Here is a 20,577-nt window from a genome sequence, read left to right as displayed (position 1 = left end):
TACTTAGCTGCTACCCTGAAGTGTTGAAGCTATGCAAAAGCCATCACAACACTCCTGTCAACAGATTTGTCAGATGAATACCAACCAAGCTGTCAACCTGGTTTTGACTCAGAACTTGGGTAGCCTGCTTTACATACTTATGCACACTCCTGTTCTGCCCTGGCATTGCCCATTTCATCCCCAGCCCTTGCTGCTGGTTTAGTCAGTCCTCTCTGTAGCTCAGGTGACATAGATTTTGCTTTAGTTTCTCTGTGTACTTTAAGTCTGTGTTAAATTCTGGTCTTGCCTACTACACAGAGCCCCAAGAATCCTCTAACAAGTAGGCACTTTCCTGACTGGACTACCCTAACCTGGACTCCATATTGCAAGACAAAACAAGAAAGATTTAAAGCCTAAGATTTGGATTCAGAAAACTCTGGGATCAAAACTCAGATTCACTTCTAATTCTTAAATATTTGACCTGAGCTAGTATTCATGTTTTCTGGGTCTCAGTGGACTTCTAGCAAATACAGGGTTCAGCAGAAGTGAGGCTTGCTCTAGTGTAGTTGGTAGCGATGTCTCGCATGAGATGGACAACAACTTGAACATTTCACTTAAAATTTCATATGGTGTGCCTGAGTGTGATATGTTATGTTACAGGATTTCATGCTTATGATTTTGTAATAAAAGCTTTTGTTATAAAATAAAGGGGCATTATTTGTCCTGGACCTATAGCTAAGCATAGATATGGAAAGGGATGAATGACTTAGGCCATATATTTAATAAAAGTTAATTAAATCAATAAGTGCATAATTAGTGCTAAATAATGTTCATTATTTTAATTACTATCCTTACTCACAGCTGAAAACACAGCTTTCAGACAACGTAAGGCAGACAGTCAGTGCAGAAAGAATCCTTGCTCTATGGTCAACACCGGCCATCAACGTTGAAATTTCCCATTACATTTTAAATTCAATACATAAATCATTAGGGCAAGAACCACATTTTTCTTCTTTCATCCCATATCTCTAGCCTTTAACATATAAGAAATGCAAGGTAAAATTTTTAAATTAGTGACTTGTAACTTTAAGGAGATGCTCAGAAAATCCTTTGGCAGGGACTACAAAGACTATCTACCACTAAGGAGACCTCCCACCTCCAGCACAAAGGAGGCTTATGATTAGACTGAAAAATAATGGTGCCGTGTGAAAGTTTTCTCCCTTCTAGAAGTTGCCAGTGTTCAGAATATTGGACACATAGTACAAAATCAAACTATAATTATTAAATTGACATAATTGATGAAAGTGATGATGATGTACTTTGATATTCCTACTGAAAAGAAATTATAAATTAAGAAAATAATTTGAAGATAAAGCAATACAAACAAGAAAATCCGACTTAAGACATGCAATGCTGTGACAATTATAATTCCACTCAGTTTAAGGGAAACATTGTTGACAAAAAAAATTCTACCAGCTACACATTAGAAGAATGATATAACTTTTAAAAAGATCTTGACTTCTAGTCATGAGAGAATAACAAGTTTTAGGATTATCATCCTAAACTTCCGGCCAAGATGGAGGCATTGGTGGTTACACTGTGCCTCCTCGCACAACCAAAACTAAGGATAACAAGAATTTACAAACAAAAAAACAACCAGAACAGAGAGAAATGAACCAAATGGAAGTCTGACTCCCATACATCCAGACCAGTAAGGAGGGGTGGAGTCGGGGGCCTACGGAGAAGGGTCCAGGGGTACCAGCAGGAAAAATCGGTGGCTGGAAAACGCAGGCACACGGGGCACAGACAGCAGTTGGCGGACCCCAGAAGCGCAGGGACAGCTGGCGGACCGATGGCAGACCCTGGGTGCAGGAGGCAACAAGCAGACCCAGTGAGGCCCGCAAGGCAGCTGGCTGTCCGCAGCTTTGTGCGCAAACTAAGCAAAAACAGGCAGAGACAGAGACCGCGCAACCCAGGGACCCAGCACCGGGAAACAAAGCCTAAAGGCACCAATTGAAAACACCTGTGGAAGTTGAGGCCGGGAGATTCTCTCAGCCTCACAGGAGGCTCCTTGGGGAAACCCACAAGAGTCTGAGAAAGCACACAGCCCACCTGCCTGGGAACCAGCACCAGAAGGGCCCAATATGCTTGTGGGAAGCGGCAAAGGGGACTGAAGTCCTAGAGAGAGCGGAGCAGGCGCCATTGTTCCCTCTCAACCCCGCTCCCACATACAATGTCACAACCCAGCGACTGAGGTGCCCCGCCCTGTGAACACCTAAGGCTCTGCCCCTTATACATAACAGGCGCGACCAGACCAAAGGAAAAAATAAAATAAAATAAAATAAAATAAAATAAAATAAAATAAAATAAAAGGCTCAAACAGAGTTAAAAGCTCCAGAGCCAGTTTTTTTTTAAGCGACTGAGAAATAGCCAACCTATCAGATGCACAGTCCAAAGCACAGGTAATCAGGATGCTCACAGAATTTGGTTGACTTTGGTCATAAATTAGATGAACAAATGCAGACTGCAATAAGAGAAATGAAGGCAAATGCAAAGGAAACCAATAGTATTGGAAAAAAAAAAACTGGGTTTCAAATCAATGGAAGGGACCAAAAGGAGGAAAGGAACAACCAAACAGAAAAGAATGAAGAAACAAGAATTCAAAAAAATGAGGAGAGGATTAGGGACCTCCAGGACATCTTTAAACGTTCAAGCATCTGAATTATAGGGGTACCAGAAGGGGAAGAGGAAAAACAACAAGTGGAAAAGTTATTTGAACAAATAATAAAGGAGAACTTCCCCATTCTGGCAAGGGAAATAGACTTCCAGGAAGTCCAGGAAGCTCAGAGAGTTCCAAAGAGGTTGGACCCAAGGAGGAACATGCCAAGGCACACATAATTACATTACCCAAGATAAAAATGAAGGAGAGAATTCTAGAAGCAGCAAGAGATAAGGGGACAGTTACCTACAAAGGAGTTCCCATCAGAATGTCTGCTGATTTCTCAAAAGAGATATTTCAGGCAAGAAGGGGCTGGAAAGAAGTATTCCAAGTCATGAAAGGCAAGGACCTACATCCAAGATTGCTCTATCCAGAAAAGCTTTCATTTAGAATGGACAGGCAGATAAAGTGCTTCTCAGATAAGGCCAAGTTAAAGGAGTTCATCATCACCAAGCCCTTATTATATGAAATGTTAAAGGGACTTATCTAAGAAAAAGAAGATAAAAAATATGAACAGTAAAAAAAGACATCAAACTCACAGTTAGTAACAACCATACCTAAAATAAAAGCAAACTAAGTAAACAAATAGAACAGGAGTGGAACCACAGAAATGGAGATTACATGGAGGGTTAGGAACAGAGAAGTGGGAGGAGGAGGGAGGGGGGAAAGATATAGAGAATGAGTAGCATAGATGGTAGGGAGAAAATAGACGGGGGGGGGATAAGAATAGTGTGGGAAATGTAGAAGCTAAAGAACTTATGACACATGGACATGAACTAAAAGGGGGTGAATGTGGGTGGGAGAGGGTGGAGCAGAGTGAAGGGGGAAAATGGGACAACTGTAATAGCATGATCAATAAAATATATTTTAAAAAATTATCATCCTACCATCAAAATTAGAAAATTAGAACCAACATAATAAACATTTTTCAGACATTGGTGAGCAGGCAGCACTGTGATCATAACTAAGAGGAGGAAAACAATCAGGTGAGCCCTATGAAACCCTTAGCTTTTTGCCTATCAGCAATTTCCACATTGCATCAAAGGTAGGGGAATCCAAAGAAAGCTCAGTGGTCTAGTTTACTAAAGGTGACAAAGACAGAAGGTGACAGAGAAATCAGGGAGAATGAAGACAATAAAATATATGGGACTCAGTAGCAAAGAAAAAGGAGCAATCAAGAGAAAGAGCTCTTGAAATATCCAGATACATCTCCCGGAGCCTTTGGCTAAATAATAATCTGCTGATGCAAAGGATAAAATTCCACAAGAGTGGACAAAGTAAAACTTTCAGAGGAAAATAATTGCCAAGGAACTGTAAGTGAAACAATTTCTAGAGTATACATAGGGATTGAATTGAGTTCCTACCAACCAGCAAAAAGAGACCTCTTTGAACACATGGGAATTCAATGGAGACCTTGGAAAGGACATGTCTCAGTGTTAGGGCTAAATTTCCTTAGAGGGGAGATTGCTCTAGACCTATTCTTGGGAGATGGAAAAGTTTCAAAACAATCAAACTTAGATGCAAGTAAATTAACAGACTGCCAAAAGTTTCCAACCCTATTTAAAAGGATAAAATAAAATTCGGCATTCAACAATACAAAATTCAAAGTCTTGTAACAGTAGAAAATTGTAATGGTGGAAAATTATAACCCGCCCCAACATTCTTTGACATTATTTCTGCAAGTGCTGACTCAGACCAATATGTAGCTTGTAGCTAAGCAGCATGTTTATATAAGAATCCTAGGAACTAACTTCAAAAGACAGACCCCAACCTTCAGGCATCCCAGCTCTGGGAGATTTACTCTCCTTTGAATGTGGAGCCAGGATGATGTAAATTCAGGATGATGTGAATCCTGAATGACTAAACCAGCATGATGCACACCAGACCATCACTTGCCTTATTGGAATGGACCGTGCTCGTCTGCACATAGAGTTTTCAACACCTTCCCTTCATCTCTTTGTTAGAAAGACCTCTGCCTCCACTGAGAGAAGTGGAGATGGGCTTGAGACATGAGTCCCCCATCTTCCAGATGGCTGGCATCTGAAAATAAACCACTTCCCCTTACATCAGCACCTGCCTCTCAAGTATTGGCTTTTGTAGTGGCAGACAGCTGGATCTGCATTTTGTTACAGTCTGGCATCCAATAAAAATTTATGAATATGGAATGGAAGCAGGAAAATATAGCCCTTAAGCAGAAGAAAGTCAATATATAGAACAAACTCACAAATGACAGAGATAATTAAGTAAACAGAAAGTATGTTAAAACAGGTAGTAAAATATGTTTATGATGTTAAAGAATTTAAAGACAAAAGCAAGGAAGATACAGAAGATATACAAAAGACCTAAATGAAACATCTAGAGATAAACAATACAGTATCCAAAATAAAAAAATGCACCAAGTATAGTTATAGCAGATTAGATAGTGCAAAAGAAACAACTGCAGAATGTGAAGCCATAGAAGAGAAAGTATGTCAGCTAAAACATGCAGAGGAAATCACTCAGGGAAAACACAGCTGCAGTGACTTGTGAGTCAACTGCAAGTGGCCTGACATACATGTGATTCGAGATCCAGGGAAAGTGTGAAGCACGAAAGATACTTGAAGAAACCATGGACACAATTTTTCCAAATTTGATAAAAACTATATACACATAGATCCAAGAGGCCTGTAAAGTTCCAAGTAAAGTACACACAAAAACACAAGTTTCACCCAAATGAAATTGCTCAAAATTATTGACAAAAAGAATATTTAAAAACAAAGAAAAAAGGTACACAAACTACAAAGAAACAGAGATATGGTATTACATACTTACCAGAAACCACATATTCCAAAAGTCAGTGAACAACATTTTTAAAGCACTGAAGGAGCAACAACAAAATATGAAGCAGGTCAATCTAAAAGTCAATTGTAAGGAAAAATATCTTTCAGAAATTAAGGCAAGATAAGAATTCACCAGTCAGCACAGCTAGAAGTTCTGGGAGCCTCTCAAACCCTTTCTAAGGATGTACACATTCCCCTCTTCTTCCTCCCTCCTGGAGCAGAAGTCTCACAGGTATTAGCTTTTTTTCCATCATCACTAATCATCAGGGAACTGCAAATCAAAATCACAGTAAGATACGACCTCACATCTGTTTGGGTGGCTATTGTCAAAAAAAAAAACCCAACAAAAGACAAGTATTATTGAGGATGTGGAAAAATTTGAAATTTTATACACTGTTGGTGGGGACACAAAATGGTGCAGTTGCTATAGAAAACAGGAATTTCCTCAAAAAATTAGAAATAAAACCATCTTGTGATGTGGCAATCTCGTTTCTGTGTATTCAAAAGAATTGAAATCAAGACCTTGAAAAGATACATGTGCTCCTGGTTCATTCCAACATTATTCACAATAGCCAAGATCTGGGAGCAACCTACATGTTCACTGATGAACAAATGGGTAAGAGAAATGTGGGATGCATTTTTTCATGCACTCCACAATGTATGTATTCCAATACATACATTGGAATACTATCCAGCTTTTAAAAAGACCCCCTGTCATAGGCAACAACACGGGTGAACCTAAAGGACATTATACTGCATGTCGCTGTGTATGATGTACAGCCACGTTTCAGTTCTACCAATGTATGGTGCGCATCCTCGTTTTCCCCTCAAAACTTTGGGCAAAAAAAGTGTACATTATACATGGCAAAATATGGTACTTAGTGAAATAATCTAGTCACAAAGGACAAACACTGAATGATTCATGTTTATAAAATGTATAAAATAGTCAAACTCATAGATGCAAAGAGTAGAATGGTGGCTGCCTGGGGCTGGGGGCGGAGGAAGAGGGGAATGGTTGTTCAACAGGTACAAAGTTTCAGTCAGGCAAGAAGAAAAGGTTCTAGGGATCTTCTGTACAACATAGTACCTATAGTTAACAAAACTGTATATACACTTAAAATACATTAAGAAGGTAGATCTCATGTTAAACATCCTAATCACAGTAAAAAAAATGAAGAAATGAAGTCAAAATAAAGATTTCTTTCCCAGACAAGCCCTGAGAGAATCAGTCACTAGCTGATCTACAAAATAAGCAATGTTCAAGGAGGTTCTTCAGGCCAAAGGAAATATGACAAAGGGAAATAAGAGCCGGGTCTCTCAATCTTCTAACCAAAGAGACAAAAATAATAATAACAACAATAATAACTTATTATTATTAATAGCAGTAGTGGCTTGCTATTGCTGAAAACAAATTACCACAGACTTAGCAGTGTAGAACCACATATATTTATTATCTCACTGTTTCTGTGGGTCAGTGTTCAGGGCACGGCATAGCGAGGTCCTCTGCTCCAGGTCTCACCAGGCTGCAATCCAAGTGTTGGCGGGGCTGCATTCTCAGCTGGAGGCTTCTCTGGGAAAGAATGTGCTTCCAAGCTCATTCAAGTTTCAGGCAGAATACATTTCCTTATAGCTGTATGATGGAGTCCTGACTCTTTGCAGGTTGTCGACTGGAGGCCACCAGCAGATCCTAGAAGCCACAAATAGCTCCTTTCTATGTGGGTTTCCTCAACATAGCTGCTTACTTCATCAAGCCAGCAAGGAGAATCTCCTGTTCCAGTCTGCTAATATGGTTTCTTATACAATATAAAGTAATCAGGGAGTGACATCCTGGCACCTTTGCCAGGAACATAATCTAATCAAGGGTGTGACAGCCCATCACCTTCGTCAATTCTAGAAGCAAGTGTCAGGTCCCTCCCTTACCCAAGGAGTGCGAACTACACAAATGCATTGACATGAGGAGGCAAGTCATTGGAGGGGTCGCCTTTGGGTCTGTATGCCATATTATTATCATGGAAACTTGCTTGCTTAGAAAAAGGTAAGTGTATTTAACTTCAAAAACATTCCTTCATCATTCTAATTAGGTCTTGGTAAATTTCCTGCGGTGCATCCTGTCCAAGGTAAAAATCCACATGATTGTAGTGAGGAATAAATTTGTAATAAATGAGTCTGGTGATTTTAGGAAGTAAATTTTCAGTGTCCTTGGAATCAGCCACATTGTCCTGTCCACCACTCCACATTGCTGTTGGAACTTCCATCTGAGAAACGTTGTATACGGGAGGTGTAAGCTAAATACAATGAAAGAGAAAGAGAGAAAGAAAAAAAAGTTTTCACAGAAAACCACATTATAGAACTAACATTATCAGTTTTTAAGCACGTTCTTTAAATGTTAAAAATGCACAATTAGGATACACTTAATGATATGCAGACATTAAAATGTTAAATTTACTTAAAACGCTTCAGGGCAATAACATAAATTATGAATTTAAAAAAACAACCATTGTATTTCTGATTTTCACTTTTGGGGAAATAGGAAAGGATCCTAAAGAAAAGGGGCCCATATTTTTATGGGCATCATCTTTCTAGTAGCACTTGAACTGGGAGTGTGTCCTTTCAAACAAAATATTGGATAGAATATATATAAATACCCCTCCACATATGCAGAAACTTGGGCTCAGGGTAATTATTGACATTTAAGCAGACTCTTCAGGGAGCATTGGAACCAATGCATAAAAACAGACATCGGAAATATGATGTTAAAAAGCCAGCCTGTTACAGAGCAATCATGCCTGGGGTGCTCATCTCCTGGCAAGTTTTCCCTGACTCCTGGGCTCTGGTAACACCTTTCCTGTGCTGATTCAACAAATTCCTCTCCTCCAGTTCCAGAGTGGTCCAGGGTGACCAGGTCTGGCCAATTAGCTCTTTATTCTCCTGGCCACAGTGGTTGTATGAGAGATGATTAAAACTCAGCTCGAGTTCTCTTTGGAACTTTTTGCTGGAACTGTTAAAAAATTATTGCCTTTTTCTTTGGGTTTGCAGTTGAAAGAACTAGATACATCTAGTCACCTATCCTATTACTTTCATGATGGAAGCGAGAGAGAGAGATCCCTGATGACAGTGTTTAAGTTTCTGGCTTTTGTGAGTTTACCACTATACTCTTAGTTTACTAAAGCAGTGTGTGTGTGTGTGTGTGTGTGTGTGTGTGTGTGTGTGTGTAAAATAGAGTTGATTTCTGCTACTTGCAACTGAGTCTTAACTATTACCATATCCTATGGACTAAACTCTTCCCCAACCTAAGCCAAATTTATATGTCAAAACTCTACCCCACAATGATTATATTTGGAGAGAAGGCTTTTAGGATATCATTAAGTTAGATGAGGTCATAAAGGTTGGGTCCTAATCCAATACAATTGATGGTCTTATGAGAAGGGGAAGAGCACCCACTGAGGAAAGGCCCTATGAGCCCATATCGAAATAGGCTCTCTTCAAGACAAAGAGAGCCCTCTGCAGAACCCAACTATGCTGCCACCTTGTCCTTGGACTTCCAGCTTCCAGAACTGTGAGAAATAAATTTCTGTTAAGCAACTCAGTCTAGAATACTTTTTTAATGGCAGCCTGAGAAGATTAATATACAATAGTTAATTTTGGCAGCAAAATTAGGAAGAAATGGTAATATGGACAAAAATATAGATCCTTAGGAAAATGTGACCTAGGCCAGGGAGAGGTTTTGGGTTTTTTTTTTTTTTAAGTATATTGTATTGATTATGCTCTTACAGTTGTCCTAGTTTTTCCTCTTTGCCTCCCTGAGTCTGGTACCCCCGTTACCTCCAGCAATCCCCCCATAGTTCCTGTCCATGGGTCATGTGTGTAATTTGGCTTCTCCATTTCCTATGCTATTCTTAACATCCCCCTGTCTATTTTGTACCTACCATTTATGTCTCTTTTTCCCTGTACCTTTTCCCCCATTCTGCCCCCCTTCTGCTTCCCAGCTGATAACCCTCCAAATGATCTCCATATCTATTATTCTATTCCTCTTCTGCTTATTTGCTTAGTTCTTATTTTTAAGATTCAGTTGTTGATAGCTGTGAGTTTGTTGTCATTTTAATGTTCATAGTCTTGATCTTCTTTTTCTTAAATAAATTCCTTTAACATTTCATGTAATAATAGCTTGGTGATGATGAATTCCTTTAGTTTTACCTTGTCTGGGAAGCACTTTATCTGCCCTTCAATTCTAAATGAGAGCTTTGCTAGACAGAGTGATCTAGGTTGTAGGTTCTTGCTCTTCATGGCTTTGAATACTTCTTGTCTGTCCCTTCTAGCCTGCAAAGTTTCTCTTGAGAAATCAGCTGAGAATCTTCTGGGAACTTCTTTGTACATAACTGTCTTCTTTTCTCTTGCTGGTTTTAAGATTCTCTGCTTATCTTTAACCTTTGACATTTTAATTATGATGTGTTTTGGTGTGGTCCTCTTTGAGTCCAACGTGTTTGGGACTCTCTGTGCTTCCTTGACTCATATCTCTATTTCCTTCACCAAATTAGGGGTTTTCTTTCATTATTTTTTCAGAAAAGCTTTCAATTTCTTACTCTTCCTCTTCTCTTCTTTCACCCCTATGATTTGGATGTTGGTATGTTTAAAGTTGTCCCAGAGGTTCCTAAGCCTCTCCTCAATTTTTTAAATTTTTATTTCTTCTTTCTGTCCTGGTCCACTGTTTATTTCTTTTTATTTTATTTTATTTTATTTTTATTTTTAGAGAGGGAAGGGAGGGAGATAGAGAGAGAGAGAAACATCAATGTGTGGTTGCTGGGGGTTATGGCCTGCAACCCAGGCATGTACCCTGGCTGGGAATCGAACCTGGGACACTTTGGTTCCCAGCCCGCGCTCAATCCACTGAGCTACGCCAGCCAGGGTATTTCTTCCTTTTGTTCTAAATCATTGATTTGAATCCTGGCTTCTTTTTTTCACCAACAGGTTCCCTGTATATTTTTCTTCATTTTACTTTGTGTAACCTTCATTTCTTCCTTTTTTTTTTTTTTTTGCCATACTCAGTGGGTTCTCAGAGCATCCTTATCAACAGCGTTTTGAACTCTGCATCTGATAGGTTGGCCACCTCCATTCGTTTAGTTCTGTTTCTAGGGTTTTGTTCTGTTCTTTCATTTGGGCCATATTTCTTTGTTTCCTCAATTTGGCAACCTCCCTGTGTTTGTTTCTGTGTATTAGGTAGAACTGTTTTTACTCCTTGTCTTAGTAGCATGGCCTATGTAGCAAAGGCACCTGTAAATAGTATGTGGCAGAGCCTTAGGTAATTGCCAGGGCAGGGCAACCTACTTCACTGTTCCCCAGCTCCAAAGGGGTGGCCAGAGAGGGGAAAACACCGCTGTCTGGCCTTCAGAGGTCTGCCCGGTGCTCGCCTCATTTCCTATCTCTTCACCCACTTCCTGTGTGAGACTGGTACCCCTCCAGCTGCTGCCCTGTGATCTGTGCACATTCTAAGTCCATGTGGGTCCTTTAAGCAGTGAAAATCTGGCAGTTTCTTCTGCCACCCCAACCCCCACTGGTTTTTATAGCCAGAGGTAATGGGGGTTGTCTTCCTGGTGCTGGAACCCTGGGCAGTTCCTGGGGTTGGGATCACTTGCTCCCAGGGTATTCAGGGAGAGGTTTCTCAGAGAACTAGAAATATGCCTGAGGGAGACTCGACTTGGTGACTGTGCACCCCGCATTCTCTTTGTGGGGTGATATTCAGGCAGAGCACACTGGTACAAATTCCAGATGTTATTTCCAGTTGATGGGTTGGTGTTTCAATGTTTGTATTACTATATTTTAGAGCATATTATCCCTACCCATAATACCGGGAGGCATTGGACCTGAGCTTAGGACCAAGTGGTAAATAAGAATGTGTGTTGTTAAACGAAGGCAATGCAAAGGGAAAGAAGGAAATGAATGCAGATTAGCACTGGTCAGTAGTGCATGTGAGGGGAAGACGGACTCAGGAAAGCCTGGTGCAGTAGCTCAAATGGAAAGTGCAACTACTGAGAAAAGAGACATGCTTTTTCTGACTCTATACTTTTCTCAATAGAATAACACAAGGCATAACTATTTAAATGCAAAGACAGAGATAAAAATACATGACAATGCAACACAACAGCGGCAGCAACAAATGTCAGCAAGCTTCAGGACACAAGAGAGGTCTGAGAAGCCCCTGGAATCAGAATATCTTTACTGAAATGACTTAATACCCTGCTAAGGATGAATGGAGAGCCTAGAAAGGTAACAAAGAAAAATGAATATTAAGATTAGGATTTAAGTGATACACAGTGTCTTTTGGCCAAGAATTTTTACTTTCTTTATAATAAAAGATTGGTGATAACATTGGTAATTACACTTGTCTAATGTATAGTGTTATTACTTATAGTTGTGACTAGGTTTATTGCTTTTTAAACATGCATATAATTTGCCCTCAGTTTGTTTAGGAATTTCCCCCAAAGTACCAAGCAAAATATTCATAGCTAAACCTGAATCATCATTTTAAAAAATAGAATCTGAAAACATAATGATAAAGCTAATACCTGCAAGTCACTTAATCTTATCCACAGAGGTATCTGAGTCTTACAGAGTAAGGCCACCACCTAAAAGTTTTTCCTAAAGCAGCTATATACTCTTGCCAAAGCAAGGAATTGGATAATTATGAGTAAATAGTGCATATAGACATAGTGTGTTTGGGCACACACACCCACACACATATGTAATTATAGTAGTTTAGGAGAAAAGTCAGATTTTTCACACCAGTTGAATTTATTCATTTTTACTATTGTAGTTATTATGGTGGCACTGAAAATCCACATTTCAAAAAATTTCAAAACTTCCACATCCTTTGTTTGCAAAACCCATGTATCTTTGATGACTACTTGTTTAATGTGAGCTCAGTCTATCAGAAAAAAAGTCGAAATCTCTATTAAATTCCCTTGTTTACTAAAAAACACACATATTTCCCTTAATATGGAATTTTTGCTCCAAAACTTTTCATAGAGAACATCAAGAAATATCTTGATGTAGCATTCTCTGGGGAATAGCACGGATTCTTCCTAAAGGGGACATTCCTGTCTGGTGTATCTTTAATGATCCTGTATAGTAGTAAACAACTTTCCAAAGAACTAATAAGACAGTATGAGCTCATTTTATGGAGATGAATATGAAGTCAGAGCATATGCTCTAGAAACAACAATTATGTATCTTTACTTCTCCCTTTAATATATGATCTTAAATGCTGAGAGTTTCTTTCTTTTTTTTTTTTTTTTTTTTGAAAAACAGTGAGTAGAGTAGGAGAAGAGTAGACTTTAGATCCAGAAACTCCTGGGTCATATTTTGATTCTTTACTAGCTAAATAATTTTGACAATTTACTTAACCTCTCTGAGCCTTCCAAGGCCATAGTGAAGATCAAAAGTAATGATATGGCACATGGTAAGAAACCAATAAATAATATATGACCCATAAAAAATAGCTGGCATGGTCTGAATGAGATCTAGTAAGTATTTAATGAGTGGATGCCATGCACAGTGGTGCAAAAGCAGGTTTACAATTTTTCATATGAAAAATAATATAATAATCAATAAATAATAATACAAGAATTAATGCTGTGTTTTGCATACTCACAACTGTAAGCCTCCTTTTGCCCACCCTGCATGCATTAGCTCATTCACAGTATGCCACTGATGACTGTTATTACTTTACCTGGTGAAAGTGCTCCATGTTCTTATCAGGGTTTCCCCAATCAAAAGCTTGGAACAGACCAGAATTAACAGCCTATGATAAAATAATAAACACATTAAAATGATACCAAAAAATCAAACGCTTGAAGACAGTAAGCAAGAAATGTACAGAGAAGATTGACATGATATCCTACTTTTTAAAATTCAGTAAAGATTAATAAGCCAAATAATAAAAATTGATACTAATTTCTGAAACATTGTTAAGCTTGTATCCCCCCTTCTAATTTTCCAATGAATATCCTCAAACAGAAATGCCTTTAAAATGTTACAATGCTGTACACAGAGAAGTTTTAAAAGATGCTGAATTGAATGGTTCTTAAATATCTTGGCTTAAGGAATTTACATATCTATATCTACATCTATATATATTTAAAAGGCACCACCTATACATTTCTTTTTTAAAAAAGATTTTTAATTATTTATTTTTAGAGAGAGGGGAAGGGAAAGACAGAGGAAAACATTCACGTGTGGTTGCCTCTCTTGCACCCTCTACTGGGGACCTGGCCTGCAACCCAGGCACGTGCCCTGACTGGGAATTGGGCCAGAGACACTTTGGTTCCCAGTCCGGCGCTCAGTCCAATGAGCCATACCAGCCAGGGCCACCCATACATCTCTTACATTAAAAAATATCTGCCATTATTATTAAGTAACTTTAAACCTTATTATTCTTATCAGGCGGTCTAGGATATTCTGATGATACTCCCTATTCTTAAACAGTTTTGTTACTATTTAAAGGGACATTCATTCCCAGAACGCCTGGGGTGCTTCATTGGGAGGTGTGGTTTTCTGGGTCTGTCTCCTGTCTGCAGGGCCAAGCACCCTGGCATGTTATCAGCAGGGTGGCCACAAGCTGCGTGTCTGAGACACCACGCTTGCCCTTTTGCGCATTTTAATTTTAGACTTCAGATATCACAACAGAAACATTCATATACTTTGGGGTTCCTTTTTCTGTTATTTGCCACCCATGCCTATTTGAAGAGGCAGATAATTTTTACCTTTACCTCAAGCTCTTCATTAAACTATTCACAGACTACTCTAAGGGTTTTTTCTTAACTTGAATCTCAGATATTTTTTTCCATACTCATCGATTTAAACTTGACTTTTAGTTTTAAATGATCCCATGAGATTTATATCGACAGAGGCAGTGGCCTTCTGTTATTGGAATTTTGCAAGACTTTAGCAATGGGAAGCAATAGAGTATACTAGTTAAAAACGTGGACTTTTGCATCTAAGCTTAAAGAAATATTGAATCTGTGGTCTGGGACAAGATATTTGTCTTCTCTAAACCTGTTTTCTCACCTATGAAATAGGATTGACAATAGCATTCTTCTCATAGCTTGTGAAGAGTAAATAGAAAAATAAAAACATGTAACACCTAGAAATGTTCAACAAATCTTTTTTACTAATGTTACTACCATCTTCCTCATTCTTGCCTTAGCTGTCTATATAACTTATGACCAAATATTTTATACCCCAACCTTTATTTCTATCTTGAAGAGGACTTTCTTTCAGAGAAGAATGCCCTGGAAGAGGAGTCAGCTGTGAGATGTGTAAGGGATTGGCTATGGCATTTGTAGAACAAGGATATTAGTGTCTTTATTGCAAGATTGTCATGAGGATGAATTAAATGATATTGGATGAAGTCATGTATAGAAATAATAAAAGAAGACATAGTAAGTGCTCAGTAAATATGAAATTGAAGTTGCACTGCCTGGAAGGCCACACCCATCAGTGAGTCTGTCTCCTCACCAGCAGGAGGTGCTATGCCTTGAACATCTTTTTTCTGATACAAACTTGAAGGCTTATTTCAGAAATTCCCAACTAGTGTTTCAGGCTAACTATGGCCATGATTTTAAAGTTTAAAGCAAGAAACTAATGTATCAGAGTGTAGTTTTAAATGCAAATTACTAGAGATCTCAGATACATTAAAATTTTGGGAAGAACTCTCCCCCCTATCCCCCATTCCACACACAAACTCTCTTATATACTTGGCTCAGGAAACTACACTAATTGAACTTGACTTATCTTGGAGCTTGTCAAATATTGAGTAACATAGTAACACAAAGAAAAAAACTTAAACTGAGGGTAAAAACAGACAACATTAAGCTATATTGATCACTCCCTAATATTTAATTTTCTCTGAGTAAAACTCCATACTCTGAAATGGCCCAGAGACCAAATGAAGGGTGAGGTCTTTCTGGACTAGCCTATATCATGATGCATAAAGCTCTGGTAGAACTGGTGATGTCCCAGAAGAGGAAATATAAACTTTCCCTAGAAAAGGCAGTTTAGAATAATCTAAGGATCAGAATTCAGTTAGAATATGTGGGAACCAGGCCCAGACTCTAGGCACTGAGGACATGCAGACGAGAAGGGAGTAAAGGAAATCAACATGTGTTGATGCTGATTCTAGAGATATCAGCTGGACAGTGACAGGTGCCTGCAAAACCCTGCAGCGAGCTGTCTGGGGGTGCTACTCGGAGATCTTGCATAGACATGATGTGTGCACCACATCAGAAACAGGAAGCATGTACCTGGGACCAGTGTAGCATATTCTGAACAGACGTTCCTGCTGGACTCTGTGCCAGATAAACATCCAAGCGACTCTGCACAGTAAAGAGATCATGTTTCATCCTGAGGCTAATCATATAATCACATCACAAGTAAATTTGAATACTTTTTTAAGTTTTTCTTGTAGTCATAAATATATAGCATACTCCCTGAAGACATATTAACCAAAGAAGCCCATGTTTAAGAAGTTTTCCTTCCCTTAGCTCTGTTCTTCTGTCCTGAGCAGTGTCTTCATGAAGCCCACAAAGGGCATCCCATGGGTCAGAGGCAGAAAATAATACACCTTTTCTTTCTAGTTGCCTCTCGGACAGGTCCCAGGGGACAGGAAGTCATGGGATAAAAGCCCCATTGATTTTCTTCTTCACCCTGTATTATGTCCCAAAGGACGTTGTAAGAAAGTTGTTCATTGTAAGATATTGAGAACAGATCTGAATGTTCCCATTTGTTTTCTGATTTTTAAAATATTCTATAGGGCTCTGTGAAAGTTTGTAGGACATAAGTCACCCAACATTTTAACTTCTACTAACATTTAAATTTATTCTGTATTTTAAAAAAAACCTTGAGTTTTTCATATTTTCAATTGCATTCTGGTTTTTTAGTATACAAAATGAGTGATTTGTCCACCAAAGCAAACATCAGAAACATCTTGGAGCTTTAGAAAATACAACTAAAGCTACCCAAACCAGAGATTCAATATTAAAATCTCCAGGGCTGAGTTTGGGACATGTGTATTCTTTCAAAGTTCTGCAAACATTCTACTTACATACCCCTGGTTATATTCTACTAAACATTCTTGCAGGCATTGTAATATTCCATAGTCTGAGCCCCAACAGTGAGAAAAAAGAAGGCAATCTCACTGCACAAATGTACAATGAGGACTGCCAATTTATGTTCAAGTGTGGCATTTTGTCAGGGATTACTTTAGCAAACTCTTAAACTATGTTGAGAGGGTGATTTTCAAATTACCTCTATTGAGTTTGCTTAAATGTCTTTTTACTTAGCATTGCCTACATGAAATGCTTCCATCTAAATGATAGGCAAACACAGTCTCCCCAATAAATTCAGAAAGTGAGAAAGGGATGTGAAAAGCAGAGGCTAACACATGCTTTGCAAAGACAACATTTTAAACCTTGCCTGAATGCAAGGAAAATATTAATCAGTGCTTTCTACCTCCAGAGGGATACAAATCTCTGCGCAGAATCTGAGACACAAGTGGAAATCACCTTCAGCTTTGTCTCTGGTTTCATACATATCTCCTCTCTAACTGGGCAGTAGACAGTAACTGCCTCTCTTTCCTCTTCCCACTGTTTGGGTCAGCTAGCAGTAACTAAAAAAGGAAAGGCTCTCAGTTGAGTTGGCAACGGCTCGACAAGCACCCAACATTTGTCCTCTCCATATCCCTTGAACAGTGAATGTGTAGCCATCACTGAAGAGCCACCCCTTTATCTCTTTGGATTAAAGAAGTGGCTCACAAAATGGCTATTTCTACATGAAAGTGGAAAACTGATTTAAATAGAGAAGCCTGAGCTCACTTCCTGAAATTGTACTTCACTAGGGCTAAGATAGGGCTCATGCACAGCAAGGTAAGTTTCAAAACCATAGCTATAATCAAAGTGAGGGGCTTTCCAATGTGGAACTTTGGCTAATAGCAAGAGTTGATAAGAATTTTTAGCAAAAAAACTTTCTCAAATCCTCATACTAAAGTAGGTAGACTCTCAGCTTTGAATGGAAACTGAATATCCTTTAACATTTCAGGAGACAAAAAGGAGACCTTCAACATGGTTTCTGTGCAATTTAGAGTAACATCTCCTAACCATTGTGCAACAAAACAATTGCTTTCCCAGATCCAACTACTTACACGTACCATGTTTAAGTTTTTCGGATCAAATCCAGAAAAAGAAAATAGGAAGTTGCTGCAAATACGACGAAATAGCTTCCGGTTACACACCTTGGTGGCAATGAATTGTTCAAAAAATGTATGAGGAGAGAACATCTTGTCACCAAATAATACCTGCAAGTTCAATGTAAAACACCATCAAATTTCATGGGGTGCATGTCAACAGTGGAAAATAAGTAGTAATTCAGACAAGGGCTGGACAGAAGATGACATCTGCTTAGTACTTAGAACTCAGTGAAAGCAAGAGTTACATTAAATTTTGTCTTTGCAGTTCCCTCAGCTCACTTCATTTCTCGAGATCCGTTTCTTGGAGTGTTTTTTTAATGCCCCCTAAGAAACTAGTCCTCATAGAACACAGTTAAGGCTTTGGAACCAGAAAAACCTTGGTTTGATTTTGGACTTTTTCTCTTATACCTTAGAAAAGTATTTCATTTCTAGTGTCCTGAATTTTCTCAAATTTAAAATGGAAAAATCAATGGGCACTAAGTAGAACTGCTGTGAAGACAATAAGTCATGTTTAAAAGACCCCTAGTGCATTTTCTAGACCTAGTGAACATTACAAAAACAGTACTATTATTATATTTAGTGACTAATACAGACTTGGTAAGTCATTCCTTCCAGAATCTTTTAATACACTCTTTCTAGAGGCAAAAGCTTACCCCAAATAAATCAATCTCCATTCATGGAATTTCAAGTGATATTGCAAGTAACTTGAACATATCTTTTGAACTTTAAGAATCCTTGAAGTTAAAACATAAATTAATATCTAATCCCTGTGCATATAAATCCAATCTTGCTGCAGTTTTACAATAAATAGTTTTATAATCTTAGGATAATAAACTAGATATAAAGGTGAAAAGATATTTTTTTTGATTCTTAAAACTTTTGGAAACATCCATTTACACTAAAATACTATCATTTCTCCATTTTGGAATTCTTTTTTAATTGGCAATCACAACTAAGAACAAAAAAAACTAGCATTTATTTTTATTGCACTAATGCACTGCAATAACATATTATCTTTGGTAAACTAGATTTAGTAAATTCCTACTGTTATAATTCATTAAATTCCAAGTGTAAAAATTGGTTATCCTTACAACCAAAGGTAATATTTAATAAAATATTTTATATTCCATGGGATATTGATGAAGTACATGATATGCCATGACTTAATATAATCCTTCATGCCAGAGAGAGGGAGGGCCGGAGAAAGGAAGGAAAGGAGACAGGGAGAGGCTACAAGATGTTAAACTAGTTCAGGCCACTGCAGGCATTATCTAATTTATTCTGGCCTCTTACTCACTTTGTCACAGTCACTGGGACCCTTGAACAATATGTCACATAATTTATTTAATCCATTTAACAAATTGTAACTCTTCCCATGTAACTATCTTCATGATAATTTAATAGTGCTTATCTTTTAAAAGAATGTTGACATCTGTGTTCTCAAGTGTGATAACCTAAATAGATCATGACATAAATAAGTAATTAAAGTAAAAGGCAGGATCTGATTTTACTCAGTGAACATTTTTATTTTTCATTTGCCAATATCTTCATCATCTGCACTTGGCAGAAAATTCATGTGAAAGAAAACAGCCAGTTCAGATAGTAACTGACCGTGAAAATATGATGTGAAGGAAGAGGTTATGTACCATAAGAAGTTCTTGTTCTTTGTTCTGATGGTTTACTTTCCTAAATACAGGGTGAAATAGCATGATAGCCTCTGACTTGACTCCGCCTCTGTAACCATGCATGAGTGACTCAGCAAAGCTAACATCCATTCACCCAAGGATAAATAATTGGTCCTTTACCCTAACCTAAAAGGGAGGATAATAATGCAGACTAACCAGCCATATAGCATCCACTCACAGAGTGGTGAACATGCTGACTTGTTAATGTAATTCCAGGTTGGCTCTGGAGGGACATGTTTGTCTCATAACAGCATGGAGATACGCTTCTGCTGTTAGCTTTTTTGGTACCTTTGTGACAATTACAAAAGCACTCCTGCCCCCATCTTTCTTCTGGGCACATGACTCTGTGCCAGAGCACATGGCTTGTCAGGCAGAACAGGGACTGCATTCAGCCCTCAACAGCCTGCTGAGCTGGGCACCAGTATGTATGGCTGCATAATGACCCAGGACTGACTTCTTCAGGTCGGCATTGAGATGACAACATATGAAAAAGAGCACTGACCATGGATGGCCTGATCAGATTTGGGTTCAAATTCTGATTCTGCCCATTAGCTGGGCAATTTAGAATAGGTTGTTTAACCTCTCTGAGATTCAAGTTCTCCTTTTAAGAAATGGAAATAATATTAATCCTTAGTATCATACAGAATATGTAAAAAGCAAAGGGTCAAAGCAAGCTATAACGTAGAACAAAGAAAGATAAGAAGAAGGCATAAATGCCCAGGGGCAAAATGAGGGGTGGGGGAGAAGATTTGTGGCTGTGGCTTTGACTGCAAAATAAATTCAGTTAATAATACTAGATAATATTTATAGAGCACCTACTACAGCCCAGTACAATTATCTCAGTGAATATCCCAAACAACTTGACAAATTCTATATTTTTAAATTTACTTATTAACTTACAACTTTAATGATTAATTGACACTGTAAACATTAAAAATCCTATTAATAAAAGCTTGTACCCTTTGACCTACATCTCCCTATTTTCCCCCTTTTCAGTCCCAGAAACCACCATTTTAGTTTTTGCTTCTATAAAATGGGCTTTTTAAAGATTCCATACATAAGTGATTCCATACAGTATTTGTCTTTGTCTGGCTTATGTCATTTAGCACTAAGCTCTCCAGATTCATCCATGTTGTTGCA

General features: G+C 38.4%; 1 protein-coding gene across 2 annotated transcripts in view; it reads right to left on the bottom strand.

Annotated features, from left to right (window-relative positions):
• Positions 1 to 6,946: 6,946 nt before the first annotated feature.
• Positions 6,947 to 20,577, bottom strand: part of LOC114497078 (lipase member K) — a 92,877-nt gene continuing 79,246 nt past the window's right edge. For both annotated transcript variants that reach the window (XM_036026960.1, XM_036026959.1), the window contains 4 exons: positions 17,714 to 17,860; positions 15,813 to 15,884; positions 13,241 to 13,312; positions 6,947 to 7,802 (listed from right to left, as the gene is read on the bottom strand). In XM_036026960.1, the coding sequence (XP_035882853.1) occupies positions 7,569 to 7,802; positions 13,241 to 13,312; positions 15,813 to 15,884; positions 17,714 to 17,860 (525 nt within the window). In that variant the 3' untranslated portion in view covers positions 6,947 to 7,568. The remainder of the gene's footprint in view (positions 7,803 to 13,240; positions 13,313 to 15,812; positions 15,885 to 17,713; positions 17,861 to 20,577) is intronic.

The sequence above is a fragment of the Phyllostomus discolor genome, chromosome 5 (genome assembly GCF_004126475.2).
Source record: "Phyllostomus discolor isolate MPI-MPIP mPhyDis1 chromosome 5, mPhyDis1.pri.v3, whole genome shotgun sequence".
In the NCBI taxonomy this organism is placed as follows: domain Eukaryota; kingdom Metazoa; phylum Chordata; class Mammalia; order Chiroptera; family Phyllostomidae; genus Phyllostomus; species Phyllostomus discolor.
This window is presented reverse-complemented; position numbering and strand designations above follow the sequence as displayed.